This window comes from Hypanus sabinus, chromosome 11 (assembly GCF_030144855.1).
Source record: "Hypanus sabinus isolate sHypSab1 chromosome 11, sHypSab1.hap1, whole genome shotgun sequence".
Classification (NCBI taxonomy): Eukaryota; Metazoa; Chordata; class Chondrichthyes; order Myliobatiformes; family Dasyatidae; genus Hypanus; species Hypanus sabinus.
In genome coordinates this window covers 60,266,159-60,284,707 of record NC_082716.1, presented here as the reverse complement: position 1 = coordinate 60,284,707, position 18,549 = coordinate 60,266,159, and the positions used below count along the sequence as shown (strand labels likewise).

Genomic DNA, 18,549 nt, shown 5'->3' with positions numbered 1-18,549 from the left:
TGCTCACTTATTTATCAGCTAGTCTGCTATATTAATTTGAGATGATGTGCTGTCACATTTGATCAACTCCATTGCCTCATATGACATTAAACCATTTGGGCTGATTTGGACCCATGATCCATTGTGTTTTTCTGCACCATTAAAACAGAAAAACAGTCTGTAAAGCAATGATGTATAAATGAGCAAATTTCAAAGTAGTTCCAGTGACTCGTAAGGATGGGACTTCGTGGGAATAGTTTACTGTATTTAGTGCTAGATTTGAAGAATTAAAACACTACCCATTGCTGTGCTATATTTAAGATGTTACCTCCATCATTAGTGCCCATACCGGATAAACAACTAGATTGTTGGATCCAAGTCTGTGTTTTGGGCACAGATTTTTTTGGATTTACCAATCTATTCTGGATGGAAAAAGAAGTGACTGTTGTGAAATAGTGAAAACATTTATTACCAAATGGAGCTTTGTTTTGAATTGGGCTAACTGAACACTTTGCTTTGCTGAGGTATTTGACCAATTAAATCTTTGATCATTTGTTTTCCAGAATCTAATCGAAGAGCAGCAGCAGCAGTTGAACCAGTATGAGTCAGCGGCTGGTCAGTGTGTCGCCGAATTACAGAAAGCTCAGGTCCAAATATGTGGGTTGCAGGACAGAATTCAAGAGTCAGAATCTGCTAATAAGGTGAGCTGACATCTTATAACTGATGGATGTTACAATGTGAGTGGCATGCAGATACAAATTTTTCTTTGACTAGTGCTGCTGCTAATTTGAAATGAAAACCAGTGAAGCAGCACATAAACTCTAGTCATTTTTTTTCAGTGTCCCCTTATTATATAGTCTATCTGTGCAGAAGTATTTTCAGTGCCACCTGCAAGCATTTTATGGATAAACCTCAAAGGAATCAGAGAGGTTGCTACAATTAATAGCTGGGTAGTTTTTAATAGTTCATTTGAGGCATCACTCTTTTATTATCTCATTATTGAAAGTGTATTGTTACCTCTTACTTCCAAAAAAAGCCAAACCAGAACTAAATTCAAATGATGTAAGCAGTGAAAAGAAGACACCTATGTAGTATTGAATTCAAATTAAAAGCAATTAATGGTTTGTCACCTTCATTCTAAAAATCCAGTACTATCTTTCATGTTGTGTGGCAGTAGCAAGGTCATTAATATTTCCTGTTCCGGCAAAGAGCAGAAGTAGCTTATGTAGTTCGGATAAACAAACAGTTTTTGAACAACTTTCTAGTACAGGTTTCCCCCGCAATCCGAAGGTAGAGCGTTCCTATGAAACCACTTGTAATCAGAAATGTTGTAAATAGAAGAAGCAATTACCATTAATTTATATAGGAAAAATTTTTGACCGTTCCCAGACCCAAAAAATAACCTACCAAATTAAAGCAAATAACACATAAAACCTAAAATAACACTAACATATAGTAAAAGCAGGAATGATACGATAAATATACACCCTATATAAAGTAGAAATATTGTAGGTATGGTGCAGTTTCACTTATCAAACTCGGGAAGACAGCAAACCAAAATCGATTTGGAGAAAAAAAAATTGGCATGTACACGCATACGCACATACACACATGCTCAAACAACTGACCGCACAGGGCTTCGCGGTCATTGTAGTCTTTCTCAGGGTAAACACATGTGTAAAGCGGGCGTCTTTTTTTCATAAAAGCGAAAATCCTCTTTGGTTAGCGAAAACAGGTACTAATGTAGGTCTTTTGTAACAGCGAGCTGTTGTAAAGCGAACGTTCGAAAAGCGGGGGCCACCTGTACCTCATGCATGTGGTTAATCCCATTTTTCCATTCTCCCAGATGCTACAGGCGAGTTTAAATGAAATGGAAAGTGAATTGAAGGCAATGCGTAATGCAGCACAGAAGCAAGAACATGCTCAGCTGGGGCTGAATGAGGCTTTGAAAAACAAAGACAAGGAGGTAAACAGACACAGGTGGCAAGTATCACCCACTGAAGCAAAAGGATGTATCTAACAAATTACAGGAATTATAGTGTAAATTACTCAGGTCCAAGTGCACGTAAAGAGCTCTTTGAAAATATCTAATGGAATCTGCTTCCTCCATCCTGTCAGCCAATAGTTGCAGATTGTAACAACCCCTCCTTTGGTGCAGTTTGGAAGATAACTCCCCACTTGACTCCTTGTTTGCTAATTATTCTCAATCTGTTCTCTGATCAGTTAAGATAAACTGCAGATATATCATTATCCATTTATTAGGTGTCCACTTAACTTTTCCTGCTCTGGTAATTTTGCATTTGACAGGCAGTGCTATTACTAAGAAGTAATGTGTAAAATCTAGGTGCCAGTGCAGTCTTTGTTAACTGTGATTCCAGTATAATAGTATAACTATTTTCAGGTTTGATAACCAATCCATCCATCTAACATTGTCGACTGATAGTGAACAGTTAAGTTAATCCCTTTGCTTAATAGAAGTAGATGAATCAGAAATGTCCATTCATTAATAAGAGAAACAAATGGAAGAAAAGCATAAACAAAATTACAGATGTCTTCAGAAGATTTTCTACCTTTGCTATTTCTAGGAGAAACCACTATTGTATTCTTATGCCAGAAATATTAGTCAATGGAAGCTATCCCTGACAATGACTAAAAATAACAGCCTGTGTTATATGGATGCTTCTATTGGTAGAAATAGTCCCAGTGAGTTTTGTGATATTGAAAGTCAAATCTCTCACTTTTTTTCTCTCAGATTGAAGAGCTTAATCATGCAATTGATGGCCAGAATGAGACACAGGCCAAGCTAAGGGAGATGCTTCACAGAAGTCAACTTGAAAATCTGAAGGTAGAGAACAAGTAAAATAATAACATAAGTAATAACATTGAATTGTACTGAAACATCTTATTTTTGTTCTTAATATTCCTACTTGTGCCCTATCAGCTCCAAAACGACTTTCAAATTACAAATTAGCCAAGGTAATAATTGATATTATATTTGTTAATTCTATATCCATTTACTAATATGCTAAAGTAGAGATACAGAACAATATATTTTATTCAAATTCATTTTTTTCACAAAAACTGAAAACCATGGAGCTCTTAGTTATGCTCCAAAATGTCAAAACCATCTACTTTGAAAATCAAAATTATTTTATCACTACTTCAGTGTACTTTATTTTCTATTTTTAAATTCTGGTAAATGTAAAAAGAGCTGCAACAGTTCAGTGGGTCAATGCGCTGCTTAATGTATTCCTGTGTCTCAGAGACTGGAATGAATGTCCTCACTTGGAGTCTTGAATTGATTAATCTGACTGAGAATTTCCAGTTACCTGGTGTCAGTGGTGGTTCTAAATGAGCTAATGTCAGTTAGGCATGCAAGTTTGTTGATATCAGTGGAGATGGTCAGGTAAGGTAAAAATAATGTAGGTGGGTCGAGAGGGGGTAGTATAGTTACCAAGATTCTGTTTCTTGTCTGCTGCCTGTTGATTCTTGCTGATGCTCATTCTCTACATTACTGCATCATTCCCCAAGTTTAGTGTATTATAGAATTTTTTTAAATTCATGTTTTGGGGATCTAGGTATCAATGGCAATGATAGCAATTGATAGCCTTTCTGAACTTTCAGTGGGAAGATGGCAATGAGTTACCTTTCCAGCCCACTGCAGTCTTTCTGCTGAAGGTATTCTCTTAGAGCTGATGAAGAGAAACTTGATCATGATGGCATCTATGGACAGAGAAACAGTGTTTCAAGTCAGAGACCCTTTATCAGAACATGGAATAGACACAAGGAGTTAGTTTTAAGTTTATCGGAGGGTGAGGGAGGGACAAGGGAAGTATTTCTGATATGGTGAGGCTATTGCTTTTGGACCTAAGTTGTTGCTGGAGTAATGTTGATGAGGACAATTAGAGATAGTATGATCAAAAAAAATGCAAAAACTTTTAGGGGAGGGGAACAGAGCATAAATTAAAACAAACACAGAAGTTACAAAGTGTAATGCTGTAGATATACCTGGAAGGCCAGTCTCTGCAATTGGAGAGAATAAAAGTACACCAGTATTGTAAATGGGTGACTTGTAGCAGAACATGTTTATTCTGATTCAAACAGAGAAAGCGCATACTTGCAATTATAAAACTGCAGCGTGCTCAAACAGAAAATGAGGCGCTTTTCCCAAGCCCGCTTCCCCTCTTTCCATTAACCCCTTTTTCCAACTTGTGCATAGAACTCCCTGTTCTTGATTGTTTTCCAACATTTTCTATTTTTATTACACATTTCCAGCATCAGCAGTTGTTTTTTTTTTATGTGATTTCCGTTTCCCAAGAGTTGCTGTATTTTGACCCAGTAATGGAAGAACAGTTCCAAGCTGGACGATAATGTAGATCATGATATTCTCATCCGTGTGCTGCCCTTGCTCTTCTTGGTGTTTGGAAATGTTGTTACGGTAGCCTGGGAAATAATAAGTATGTGGTAGATGGTGAAAGCTGTAGCCACTGAGCACTACTAGCAGATCAAATGATAGTTGATAAGCCATGAATCAATCGTTGGAGCTCTAGTCATCCAGCCATAGGAAAAGATTTCTTTGCAATTTCTTTCTGTGCCTGGTAGATAATGGAGAGGCTTTTGATTCTGAGGAGATGAATCACTTATCGCAGGATATCCAGCCTCTTGCATGCTCTTAAATTGGTCATAACACAATTATTCAAAGAGAATTTTGTTTCCAATGACTGAATAATAAATTTAAGTGGCCCTTATTTTAGGGAAGTATACATGTAGGGTAAGCATGTACAGTAAGCATGTCATTCCTACTGATCCAAGTCATTTCAGCTATTTGTTTGGAGCAGCCTTTCTCGATCTTCTTGCCCTGGAGGAACCTTGAAATAATAAACAGATCTCAGAACCCCTCCTTAGAAATTATTATATCTACAGCTCACAGTGCATTAGTCTGATCGATAAGTTGCAGATATAATAATCCAAAAATAATTGCCAATGCTCTTTTGAGTGAAGAATGAATTTTTAGCCAACCTTTCTTGAAAACCTTTCTGGAAAAAAAACAACAGGTAGTTCAGCTTAGCTTACCTTTCTTGAAATTAATCTTTCTTTCCTTTTCGTAAATTTTAAAAACTCATAAGGCAAACATAATAAATTTCTGATAAATAACTGGCTTAATCCAAAATGGAATTTATTTTTTCTAAAGGTAGGCTAGGTAGATTTAATTTAAATGAAGTTTGTAAATTGATTTTAATTAATGCCATATATAACATAAAAATTTATTGTCAGTATTGAATAGTAGTTACTAAAGAACATAAGCCAAAGCAATATGAATAAAAATACAGTCTTAGACACAATTTTATACAAGACTTTGAAAAAGCATTTTCTTACTAAGTGATATGATCAGTCTCAAGTATAGTAGGCCTAGCAGGTGGAACCTTAATTCGCTTTTTAATGCACAAATACTCAATTCTGAGTCAAACTTGAGGTAAGCACACATAGGTTTCACCTTCAACCGAAATGAGACAACTTCTATCTTTGCTGTTGCTGCTTATTAAAGTTTGCTCACACATGTGAAAAGTGTAGCAAAATGCTCATTGTTTTCCAATCAGTGGCAGGAATACTCTTCTTTCACAGAAATCCAGAACTTAACCACAGGCAGGTCAGTAAATTTCATCTTGAGTGCAGGATCAGAGTGCAGCTCACAAAGTTTTTCCTCTTCTCTCAAAGTCAAGTTCTCAAGCTGAGCAGAAGATTCAAAGAAAGGGTCCCTCACCCAGTCATACACTTGTGTTGAAAGGGAGGAAAAATACTGTTCAGTTTCGTTCGTCAGTTCTCCCTGGTGGTTTTCAATAAGACTTGAGATTTCTGATATCCTTCCTCACTCTCAAGCCCAAGCAGCAGTGGAAACATTTCAAGCTTTCCTTTTCCAAAGATTCATTTTCCTTTTAAATACAAGAATCTTGTCACTTGAAGTCAGAACATTTTCTCCAGGGCCTTATAGAGACTTGTTCAACTGATTCATATCAGTTGAAAAATATGAAAAATATCTGTAAAGTAGGCGAGTTTCTGCAGCCATTCTTCATCTTTGCACTCAGCAAAATCTGGCCTACTGTTTTCTTGAAAGTACTCCTGCAATACACCTTTCAGCTCAAAAACCCTGTTGAGAACTCTGCTCTCAGAATTGTCCGAAGGCCTAAGCCTAGAATCCTCCTCTTCCATCTCACATCTCCTCTTCAAAAATCGCCATATTGGACTGGCAGACATGTCTATAAAACACAGCAGTTAATAAAAGGGGAAGTTGGGGGGAGGTAATCGGGTCGTAAGGGCTGATGTCACTGCCCAAATTGGGCGAGTCCGTTCAATGCTCGGAAAATTCACTTCACGCCCCTCATCAGTCTGCTGTCATCCCCTCTGTGCAATACAGTGTTCACCAATTATCAGCAGCCTCCCCTATCGCCCAGTCAAAAACTGGGAGTGAATTCAACCAAGTAAACACGGTCATACTGCACATTGCTATGCTGGGCTGAGTGAGCTCTAACAAGATTGTTAATGGAGCTGGTTGGTCACTGCCCCCAACTGTAAGTGCTGCCATCGCACATCGCACAAAGTTGAAAAAAGCGATGTTTATTTTTCTTAATCACATTCTCTTGCGGAAGCCCAGTTGAGAAACCCTGGTTTAGAGTTATAGGACTCTACAGCACAGAAACAGTAACCACAAGAGAACTGCAGATGCTAGAAATAAACCCTACAGCCAACCTTGTCCATGCCCAGCTGTTATTCTGCCTAGTCCCATCGAGCCCTCAATACCTCTCCCATCCATGTACCTACCCAAACTTTTCTTATGTGTTGCACTCAAACCTGCATCCACTGGCAGCTTGTTCCACATTCGCACTGCCCTCTGAGTGAAGAAGTTCCCCTTAAATAGTTCACCTTTCACCCTTAACTTATGACCTCTTGTTCAAGTCTGCCCTATAAAATGACCTGCTTTATTCTTATTGTTTTTTTGAACAACGGAACAATATTAGCTATCCTCTAATTCTCTGGCACCTCACTTGTCACTAAGAATGTTTTAATTACCTCTGTGAGGGGCCTCTGCAATTTCTGCACTGCCCTCCCGCAAAGTCCAGGGAGACTTCTTGCCAGGCCGTGGGAACTTACCCACTCTAATTTGCCTTAAGACTGCAAGCACCACCTCTTCTGTAATCCATATATGGTCCGTGATCTTGTTACTGTTTTACCTCAGTTCTATACACTGTGTCCATCTCTCCAGTAAATGTAGATGTCAAAAAAAAATCCATTTAAGATCTCCCCCTTCTCTTTCGGCTCCATGCATAGATGAACACACTGGTTTTTCAAGTGTTCCTCGATATCTTTTTGCCCTTCATATATCTATAGTAGGCCCTGGGATTCCCCTTCACCCTGTCTGGTTTAGCAACCTCATGCCTTCCTTTAGCCCTCCTGATGTCCCTCTTGTGTGGTCTGTTTCATTTATTACATTCTCCAAGTGCTTCATTTCCCCTGCTGCCTGTATCTGCTATTCTCAACCAGGACCTCGATATCCCTCAAAAACCAAGGTTAACTTAACCTGCTAGCATTGCCTATTATTCTAACGTGAACATACAAACTGTACTCTCAATATTTTGCTTTTGAAGGACTCCCACTCACCAAGCATCCCTTTGTCAGAAAGCAACCTGTCCCAATCCATACTTGGTGAATCCTTTCTTGTGTCCTCTAACTTGGCCTTTCTCCAATTTAGAATCTCAGTCCAAGGGACCAGTTCTAATTATTATCTTGAAACTGATAGAATTATGATCACTACATCCAAAGTGTTCCCCTAGACACATTTCTGTCACCTGCCCTATCCTGTCTTGTTCCCTATTCGGAGATCCAGTATTGTGCTCTTTCTAGCTGGGACCTCTATATATTTGCTAAGGAAACTTTAATGAACACATTGCTCATCTAAATCCTGCTAACTAATAGGAGGTACTAGTTAGCAGGGGTCTATATCAGATTAACATAGTCTTCCCTTTTTTATTCCTCAGTTCCACCCAGATAGCCTCAGTAGACAAGCCCTCATGCATGCCCTATATGAGCAGTGCCATGACATTTTCCCTGATGAGTAATTTTACCCCTCCCCTGTCAATCCCTCCCAGTCTATCATGTCTAAAACAATGGAACAGTGGAATATTGACAGCAGAAATCCAAAGCAATACACAAAATGCTAGAGAAAATCAGCAGGTCAGGCAACATCCATGGAAATGAACATTTCGGGTTAAGGCCCTTGCTCAGGACTTGAAGAAAGGTCTTGGCCTGAAGTGTCGACTGTTTGTTCATTTCTGTAGATGCTGACTGACCTGCTGAGTTCCTCTGCATTTTGTGTATTTTGCACTGGAACATTACCTTGCAGTCCTGCCCCTCCTGCAACCAAGTCACTAAAGGATACAATATCATAATTCCACATGTTGATCCACAGTCTAACCTATCGCCTCACCTACAATGCTCCTTACACTGAAATAAATACAATTCAAAATGTTAGTCCCACCATGCTCAACCTTTCATTTCCTACCTTGACATCTACTTTCCCCACAACTGTTCCACTAGCTGCCTGGCACTCTGGTTCACATCCCCTTGCAACACTAATTTAAACACCCTGGAGCAGTGCTAGCCTTCTAAACCTTCCAGAAAGGATATTGGTCCCCTTCCAGATTAGGTGCAAAGGGTTCTGTCTGTACAGGTCCCACCTTCATTGGAAGAAAGCCCAATGATCCAAAAATCTGAAGCCCTCCCTATTGCACCATCTACTTAGCCACATGTTAAACTATATTATATTCCTGTTTCCAGCCTTAATAGCAATCCTAAGATCACCAGCTTAGAGGTTCTGTCTTTCACTTAGCACCTAATTCCCTGAACCCACTTTGCAGGACCCCATCACCCTTCCTGCCTGTGTCATTGTTAACAATGTGGACAATAACCGCAGGCTGTTTACCTTCTTCCTTAAGAGTGCTATAGACTCCATCTGAGATGTCCCTGACCCAGGCACCTGGGACACAACGTACCATCCGGAAATGTCATTCTCATTCACAGAGTGCCCTGTCTGTTTCCCTAATCAGTGAGTCACCTCTTCTCACTACTTCGCCCCACTTCCCTCTGGGTCAGAGCCAGACTCCGTGCCAGTGCACTGACTGCTGGGGCTTTCCACTGCTAATTTGTTCCCAACATTATCCAAAACAATATACTTGATATTGAGGGGAACAGCCACAGGGGTACCCTGCACTGGCTGACTATCCCTTTTTCTCTTTGACCGTCACCGAGTTACGTAGGTCCTGCACCTTGCATGTAAATACCTTCCTTTATCTCCTGTCAATCACCCATTCATCTACCGAATGCTCCAAAGGTCATCCAGGTCCAGCTTCCTTGTGAAGTCCATAAGAGGCTGCAGCTGGATGCACTTCTTGCAGGTGTAGTCATCAGGAATACTGAAGGGCTCCCTGTCTTCCAACATCATACAAGAGGAACACTGCCATTCCCACTGCTCTAACTGCAATAAAAAAGAAAGAAACTTATCAGAAACTTACATGAGAGCCTCTCCTTGCTGAAGCATCTCAAGCCAAAATCTCAGCTCACCACTCTGACCCTGGCCTACTGACGCTATGGTCTCTCCCAATGGCCACTCCACTGAAGCCCAGCTTATTTTTATTTGCCCTTGCCAAGTGCCTTATAGTCCAAACAATGTCATGCTCCACAAAATATCCCAACAGGCTCTAATTGGTTTTTAAATCTGGTGCTAAAGCTTTTGGCGCAGTCTCAAGCTCAGTTTTTGACAAGGGGATTCTGATTATCCTATTAGGGATGAGGCTTCATATAGAAAAGAAAGAATTTGTACTTGCATAACTTCCTCACAACATTGGCATGCTTCACAGTCAGTTAATTACTTCTGCAATACAAGTGTTGTTCTAAAATGCAAAATAAATGCTTAGTAAAATTCCACAAACAGAAATTGACCAATTAATTTGATATGGTTCAGAATAATGCTGCCCAGGATAGTTAGCTTCTACATTCTTCTGCAAAGAGCTAGAGGGAGGGAATCAGAACATTGTTATCTCATCTCAAAGGATTGATTTCCAAAAGTGCAGCACTCTTTTTAATTGCATTGAGGGCTAATATGAATGAAAAGGCTACTATCAGAGAGCCTAGGTTAATGGAAACGGAAATTGAAATGGAGGGCCATTGGTCTGATATCTTTGACATGATAGTGGAAGGAATAAGTGAAGAGTGAGAGTGTGCAAGTTTCAGGGGAGAGTACAACAGAATATTTTGAAAGAAGAAATAGTAATGTAAAATCCCATGGAAGATGTAAAATCTATTTTGTGTTTGTGTGTGTTCTCTGTTCCTTATTACGATTTGTTCCAAATGGGTTTGTCTTTGCTCGGGCCTGCAGCGTTGCTCATCCTGTCAGAGCATGGATGGACAGTTGACATCATCACACACTCAGCAGGCTGAATTGCTGGAAATGCAAAGTACCTCCTTTTCGAATCAGCTGGAACTACAGCGAAACACGAGGCTAATACGTCAGAAAGAGTATGAATTGGCTGACGTCGAGTGGAGGAAAGAACTGATGGAAACTGAACTACAGGAACTGCATCAGCAGAAGGAGGATGCCATCAAGCACAATAAAGTGAGTGTTTGGGTGTTCACTTTAATGATATCATGATTTTTCCAAGGTCCATTTTTTCCAGCATGTAACACAGTGGCACAGACTTTTGAGGCCTGGTTTGGTTTTGTCTTATTTTTCACCAATTTATAGCAGGTCTGTACTTTGGATTGAAGGCATCTGGTGGAGAGTAAGCATTACCAGATCAGAAATTGCAGTACATAAGTTTCAGGAATAGGGGAAGTATATTCTGCCTCATCCTCAACTGGAGAAGAGAATCTTTGTATTCACCACTGTAACCTTTTCCATCAACTTTGCCAAAGCCTTAGGCTGACTGCGGTTGTTTGTTTCTGCCAAGTATGGGTGGCAAAAAAAAACTTGGACTGTCTGCAGGAAACAAGAAAAGACTTTTCACGTCATTGACTTGGCTGGATTTGAGATTAGAGTTTTGAACTGAAAACTTAATTTATTAACTTGCAATGTTCTGTCCAATTTCTTACACTGACTCATTAAAATTTGTTGCTGAAACAGATAGTCTACTGCATTTTTTTTCCAGATCAATGACACTGTAGAGGTACTAATACTGCATCATATAAAATCATTTAGGTGGTACTATTTTTTTGGCAGCTGATGCAGGGAATCACTCTGTTGCAAGTTAACTGGTTTTTTTTAATGGTTTTTCTCAGGAGCTGTGCAGCACGCTGCAGCAGGCCCGACAGGAGCTGCTAGAGAAGGACCAGGGCTATCGAGCCTTGGAGGGAGATCATCAGCATGAAATCCACATCCAAGAGGCAAACATCCTATGTCTGAAGGAGAGGTTGCGTGATAAAGAGCACTTCCTGCAGGTAGAAAGGGTTGTCATTCTACATGCTACTATTAAATATTCTTGTTGCTGAATGAGATGTATATTGATGGAGGTCCTGCAGTTTTAGTCAGATTGTGTTTATATAGGAGCACTATTGATGGCCAATTGTTTTGTCATTTGGTCAATACCACACGGAATCTTCACCCTATTTACATCTTTATGCCTTATTGAAAACGTAATGGAGGGTAAAGTTTCATGGTGATGGGGATACTAAATAACTGGACATATCTAGATGAGTTTGACTGAGTGGAAAAGAATGCATCCAAATTTATAAATGTGATTTGGGGGTTCTCTCGCATTGCAGACTAGCTTCACAAATCATCATCACTATGGATTTTATTTGGGGAAATACCTTCTCCCCTAACCACCTTTTGTTTAAAAAAAAAGATGTTGAAAACTGGAAGCAGCTTATTGTAAGTATGGTGTTTTTGGGATGTTTCTGACAGATTTATTAAAGTAGAGAATAAGAATTCTTTTCACTAAGTGTAGGCCAAAAAGATGTGATTTTCTGCTTATAAAGCATAGGCATAATAGTTTTAATAATCGGGTAACAAACTGGATTTTGTTATTGAAGTAGTCATCCAAAAACACAAAAATTTTTAATTTTTCAGCATGTGGACGTCTGTGGAAAAGTTAGTATTTGTTACCTTTGAAAAGGTGGTAGTGAGTCACCACATCGAACAGTTGAAGTTCTTCCAGTTAAGTTTCCCTTGTAAGTCTGTTGAATAAAGAATTCCAGGGTTATACCCATTAACAAAGAGGGAACGACAATATATTTCCAAGTTGGGATGAATTGGAGGAACGTGTGCTGGTGGTTGTGTTCCCATATTCCTGAAACACCATCCTCTTTTATGCTTGAACTCGTCAGTTTGGGAGATGATATTATAGCCTAAGCCAGTAACTGCATTACATTTTGTAAATGGTCCAAGCGGTAGCCAGTGTACCAGTTGCAGAAGGAATGAATGTTCAGGGTGATGGGTGCGATGTAAGTCAAGTGGGCTGCCTTGTCCTGGATGGCATCAGCTTTGTTGAAGCTGCAGTCATCCAGGTTGGTGGTGACTGTTCCTTTGTATTTCAGATAGTTGAGTCGGATGAACCCCTCAAAGCAGAGTACCCTGCCTCTGTCTAACCTGCTCTTATATAAGAGATTAATCCAGCTGAATTTTTGGTCAGCTCTAACTTTGGGATTGGTGAGACACTTGGCCATTTAATGTTACTTGAAACAAATTAACTGGAGAAGAGGAGATATATTTTCGGTATCCAAAACCATTACTAGTGGTCGGAATAAGATTTTAAAATTAGTAAGGAGATACTGAAGCTTACTATGCAACATCATGTTGGGTCAGGCTTTGATTAGTGCAGGTTCACTCAATTACTGCAATTCATTTACCCAACCACAGATTTACTCCACAGTGGCTTGGATTTGAAATCAGCTAGCTGCTTAAAATAAAGGGGAACTGCAGCAAGACAATATTTCTTCCATATATTTCTCTTTGTATATTCACAGCAATATATTGAACTATTTGAATGCCAGCAGAATGAGGAGCAAAGTGGACAAGAAAAAGACGTACTGGTAGATAAACTCTGGGAGTATATCAAAGAGAGAGATAAAGCTTCAGAGGTACTTCATTGTGTTTTGGTTCCTATTCACTTTTGCTTAACGTAGAAATGATCATACTGTGCATCTTTTAATTGTGTCAACAGAAAATGATTGTTCCATTAAACATATTAACAGTTGAAGTTAAGACAATGTTTGAAAGGGTTATTAGGAATTGGAATAGTTTTGATGAAATGCCTCTAGAATTTTCTTTGTTGGAGAAATTCATGAGAAAATCGTTAAGTTTTATTTTGGTGGGGCAGGAAAGAAGCTTGATTGGTGGGTTAGGTTTTTTTTAATGCTTTAACTGAACCTGTTTCAAAATGTTTGGGCAAAATACAAGATTCCAGTCAGTCATTTACAAGAGGAGTGCAAATAGATTCTGAAGGCACCCATCAAGCAGCAACTGTGGAGAGAGAAGAGTCCAGATCCCAGGGTTCAAGGTTTATACAACTCTAACACTTTTCAAGAATTAGGAGAGCTTGTGCATCTTTAAGGACTGGAATCTCATTTCTGCTGTTTATTCCAGCGAGCCATTGAAGAGAAATTTCATTCCTTGGAGGAAAAGGAGAGTGAAATCCAACAGCTGAATCTAACAATACGTGAAAAAGAAAGGGATCTAGAGCGATTCCGTCACATCTTCTCCAGTAATGAAGAAACTATCAATGTAAGTGAGTGGTTTGTGGATGTACAGATATCAGATGCAAGAAGTATGTGTGCAGTAAGAGCATTTGAAGGAAGTATAGCTCTTTTATAATAATTCAATGCATAATTTCATCTAGAATTGACATGTTTTACCTTCAGTATTATGATCCTTCATTGAATTTAAATATAGGAGTACATTTTGAAGTCTATTTGAAGCTTTGTTAACTGCTCACTGAAATGATTAAATTTCTTAAAAAAGGTGTTAAGGACCTTTCTGCCAACCATACACAACTACACCCTTCTATTTCAATACTTAAAAAAAGGTTTTTGGAGTGTTATTGCTGCGTTAATTATTTAATAAGGTTTATAGCCAGAAGTAACAAGCTATGCAATCTCATCATGTAACAACCGAAAACTGTAATTAAATCAGCTGTAAGAAATGGCTGGGAGAATTGGGCAGTTGTGTCTTTAGAAAAAGAAAGGGTTTTGCACATATATGGAACAATCCACTATCTTGGAGCAATCATGTGGATTTTCTTGCGATGTATTTACCAAGAGGTAAAGGATGATTTAATGTTTGATTGGAAATACTGAATCTTTGGTGCCGTACTCCCTCAGTGTGATATATGTACATACCGTATCAACCGAGATTTGTGCTTAAGCCTTAGAATGAAGTTTAAATCCTTAAACAGTTGACTCAAAGCCAAGTGTGTTTGCCAGTGAGGCTATACTGAAAGTATTTGTTTTGAGTTCTGGTGAATTAAGAAAAATACTTGCTTTTTAAGCGGAGGAAATGGGAGAATTGAGTGGTCTTTGTATTAAATAGTGGATTTTGGAGAGTCCCTTAAAATTTAGAATAACAATTTTTCTGCTGTATTATAAACTGATGACTTGGGAAGAATGTGTCAGCTGCATGTGAAAGCGGATGCTTGATCCTGAATCAAGTATCCTGGATCCCAAAAGATGGATTTTGAAGTGATTGATCATGCAGGTATTGCTCATCATTTCAAAATAACTTGTAAAGAGAGAAATAAAAACAGTCTGTTTGAAGTAGAAGAGATGTAATTTTTTCTCTTGACTACAAAGTGAGGATGATGAAAAATAGAACTTATAAGAACAATGCTCATTTAACAATATAACTTTAAGAAATTGTTTCAAAATTTGATTGTGAAAACAGCAATTCCCTAAGTAGGTGGAGACCTGTTTTTGTTCTTGATTACAGAAAATGTAATGTATTGGTTTATATATGATGAGATCTGAAAATTGTATGTCCTTCAACTGAGTTGCTAACTCCTCTCCTACCCTTCTCCCCTCTTTTCTTCAGAGTCTGGATAGCCTTGTGAAAGAGAAAGACTTAGAGTTGGAGCAACTAGGTACAGCATACAAAAGCCTGCAATGGCAAAAGCAGGAGGTAGAAGAAAAGCTTGGCTTTTCCCTGAAAGAAAAAGATGCCATCAACAACCAGCTCCAGAGAGCACTGCAGGATCACAATAAGGAGTTAGAGGTAAGAAATTTGCAAGGGCCTTGCCGATGAAAAGTCAGTTTGACAATAATGCTGTTCGTGGAGGTTCATAAATTGGTAGGAAACAAAAAAGGGGTTGTACAATTTTGCAAATTTCGAACAGTTTTCATGTTTCTAAATATTATACGTTAGAAAAATGCTATTTTCTTAAGACTCGAGTCAATGCTTCAGAGGTTTCCTGTGCACTGTCACCCATAGGAGAGTAGATCCTTTGTGTCTTTAGTGACCAGACCACCTTTCAGTGTGAAGTTCAGAACTGTTCTCTTCCACTACCACCGCCTTCATCTCCCACATTGCGCAGATCACCTCAGTCATTTGATGTCTTATAGACATAGTTCTTATTATCTGTTTTTTGTAAATATTCACCTCTCTCAACATGCTTCACCATGCTTTACTATTTCTTTTGGGATAGTAACCAAATCACTTTTTAAAATTTTTTGCACCACTTTTGTAATTTAACTATTTTACATATACTGACTGTAATTCAGTTTTTTCTCTCTATTGCATTGTACTGTTGCCTCAAAGACACATTTCATGACATATGCCAGTAATATTAAATCTGATGCTGATCTGATTATAACAACTGCTCACTGATGTTTGTAGCATGGAGCTCAGGGAGGGCCTTTGGGAATGGTAATTAATGTTTGTGCATATTTGATGCAATAGACTATTTTCAAATTAACCAGATAATATGTGAAAATAACATGCATGAAATGTCACTGAACCTTACTTACTTATCGCTAGTGAGGTAGATGAAAGCTTTCCTTTGTGGCAATGCAGACATCCATCAAGCTATAGTATAAAGTATTGGTACATATTTTAGAGAATGATTCTCACAGGTGGGTTCATGTAGGATTGCGTCTCTAAGCAAACCTTTCTCCAGTTCTACTATTTTGGTCTAAAATCTTATTGACAGGTCCTGACTGCAACGTTGATGAACAAGGTTTGCTCTGGACCCAGTGAGGTAATGGAGCAGCTAAGGCTGCAACTGCAGCTGAAGGAGCAAATGCTGCAGGAGGTGTTCGCTGACAGAAGCAAGCTGGCGTCTGATCACGAGCAAGAAGTAACACAGTTGCTGCAGTCTATCAGCTCTCGCGAACAGCAAATGAAGGTAATGAACAACCTTTGATGCATTATACCCATAAGGTGCTGGGGAGTAGATACAGAGGAGATGTCAGGGGTAAGTTTTTTTAAACTCGGAGAGTGGTGAGTGCATGGAATGAACTGCCGGCAATGGTAGTGGAGGTGGATACAATAGGGTCTTTTAAGAGATTTTTGGATAGGTACATGGAGCTTAGAAAAATAGAGGGTAAGCCTGGTAATTTCTAAGGTAGGGACATGTTCGGCACAACTTTGTGGGCCTGAGGACCTGTATTGTGCTGTAGGTTTTCTATGTTTCTATTATTATTTTTGATGAAACCTAGTTAGTATCTAGACTGCAGGGTGCACTTAATTGAGTACATGCTGAAAATACATTGTATAATCTGGGTATTTATATTTGTCCAATTATCTAATCCAAGCTGGGCAGGTCTGATTAAGGGAATCCAGCTTTGCTATTATGGCCATTATTGAAGGTGTTCATAGAAACAGTGAGACAACATTTGAAGATTCAGACAGTAACAGGTTATTAAATCCGGTCTCTGATTTAGCTTCAAAAATTCTGTGGTGAAGTACAATGAGCACTGGTAAAGACTATTTCGTGTTTGAATTGTATTTCATAAGCTGAGTAGTCTCCAGCCTGATGGCAAGACTTTGCTTTCTCTAACTTCTGGTAACCACTCATCTCTCTCTTTCCCTTTCCCTCTTTCTTCCCCCAACCACTTCCAATTTTGTTTGCATTTCCTAATTTTGATGGCTCTCTGGCCTCTTCTTCTGACCTGCCCTCGTGACCTTCCCTTGGTTCCCTACCTCCTTTGCTTTATTCCACTGTCCCTCTGTAGCCCTTTACCTCTTCCAGCTGGTATGTCCCAGCTTTTACATCATCCCCTCTCCCTCATTCACTTAATTTGCCCCTCCCAACGTGTACTGTTTCCTGTCCTTCTTATTGTGGCTTCTGCCTCTTTTCTAGTCCTGTTGAAGAATCTTGGCCGAAAAATGTCACCCGTTTATTTCCCTCCATTGATTGTGTCTGACCTACCGCATTTTGTGTGTTGTTGAAGCAAGCTCATTGGGATTTTTTTTAAAAGGTTATTCCAGCAAAGAATGTTAACTTTATAGCATCCACCAGGCAGAGTCTCCCACAATGCATCTGCCCCGTCAAGTATTGTAGTCAGTTTAGACTGAGTAGAAACAAGTGGGCTCAAACTTTCAGCAGCAATGAATGCTGGCATGTGTGTGGTTTAATTTGCCATTGTCTTTACGCCATTTAGTTTCCAGTATGTTTTTCTTCAATTATTCAGGGTGTAGCAGAGAGGTTAACTCGTGCTGTTGCAGAGAAAAAGCATGAACTTCAAGCACTGCGTCAGCAATTGGTGGAGAAGGATCGGGAAATAGCAAATTTCATCAAGCAGAATACTTCAGCAACAGAGCTGCCAATGGAAATAGCCCACCTCAAAGAACAACTTATGGAAAAGAATCGGCTAATTGAAGTAAGTTCTTAAAGTTTGATATTGGCCAACAGCATGTTGAATTTGAAAACCCTGCTTAATAGAATTTCTTTTCTTCATGTCTCGTAGTCATAAAATATACAAATTTATGCTATTAAAAGCATAGAGTATGCCTGCATCATAAGGTAAGTGACCCAGTACAGACCATGTTAGCTGTAACTACAGAAATAAGTCTTTACAAGTTTTGTGTGTGTGTGAGAGAGAGAGAGAGATGTGGGCAAGGCCAATATTTATTGCCTAGCACTATCTGCCTGTGAAGATGGTGATGAGGCACATTCCTGAACTGTCACAATTCTGTTAAGTAGGGATTTCCAAAATTTATAGCCGATGACAGTCAGAAGCTACAATCCATTTTGAAGTCAGAATACTCTGTAGCTTGTTGGGCAACAGCAGGTGGGGGATTTCATCTGGCATGCTTCCTTGTCCTTCAACTAAGGATGGTTGAACCTAGGATGATGTCCTAGAGGCTATCTGCAGCAAATAATTCCAACAGGTATACCTTGCTGAGGGATTGGTAGATTTGCCAACTGCCACATCCTCTAAGCAAGCTGCAACTGTTGGAATATTAACCCCTTGATGCCCATTGACTTAAGTTAGAGTGAGTCAGTAACTTTTCAATGAAATGTAAACCAGCAGTATTTCTACTGTTGTTTGGACCTTGACCCCAGTGCTCTCCCCCAATAGAGGCCCTCATTG

General features: G+C 39.2%; 1 protein-coding gene and 1 long non-coding RNA gene across 9 annotated transcripts in view; one reads left to right on the top strand and one right to left on the bottom strand.

The window, feature by feature from the left end:
* Positions 1 to 18,549, top strand: part of pde4dip (phosphodiesterase 4D interacting protein) — a 417,345-nt gene that overhangs the window by 283,794 nt on the left and 115,002 nt on the right. For all 8 annotated transcript variants that reach the window (XR_009514772.1, XM_059984447.1, XM_059984446.1 and 5 more), the window contains 10 exons: positions 543 to 680; positions 1,826 to 1,945; positions 2,732 to 2,824; positions 10,406 to 10,642; positions 11,305 to 11,463; positions 12,991 to 13,104; positions 13,610 to 13,747; positions 15,050 to 15,229; positions 16,164 to 16,358; positions 17,647 to 17,835. Coding sequence is in view for 7 of the 8 variants with exons in the window: in XM_059984447.1 (XP_059840430.1) it covers positions 543 to 680; positions 1,826 to 1,945; positions 2,732 to 2,824; positions 10,406 to 10,642; positions 11,305 to 11,463; positions 12,991 to 13,104; positions 13,610 to 13,747; positions 15,050 to 15,229; positions 16,164 to 16,358; positions 17,647 to 17,835 (1,563 nt within the window). In the remaining variant the exon portion in view is untranslated. The remainder of the gene's footprint in view (positions 1 to 542; positions 681 to 1,825; positions 1,946 to 2,731; positions 2,825 to 10,405; positions 10,643 to 11,304; positions 11,464 to 12,990; positions 13,105 to 13,609; positions 13,748 to 15,049; positions 15,230 to 16,163; positions 16,359 to 17,646; positions 17,836 to 18,549) is intronic.
* The window catches only part of LOC132402008 (uncharacterized), a 37,645-nt gene continuing 22,729 nt past the window's right edge, over positions 3,634 to 18,549 (bottom strand). The window contains exons 2-3 of the long non-coding RNA XR_009514774.1: positions 12,131 to 12,201; positions 3,634 to 3,702 (exon numbers count right to left, since the gene is read on the bottom strand). This is a non-coding gene — a long non-coding RNA (uncharacterized LOC132402008). The remainder of the gene's footprint in view (positions 3,703 to 12,130; positions 12,202 to 18,549) is intronic.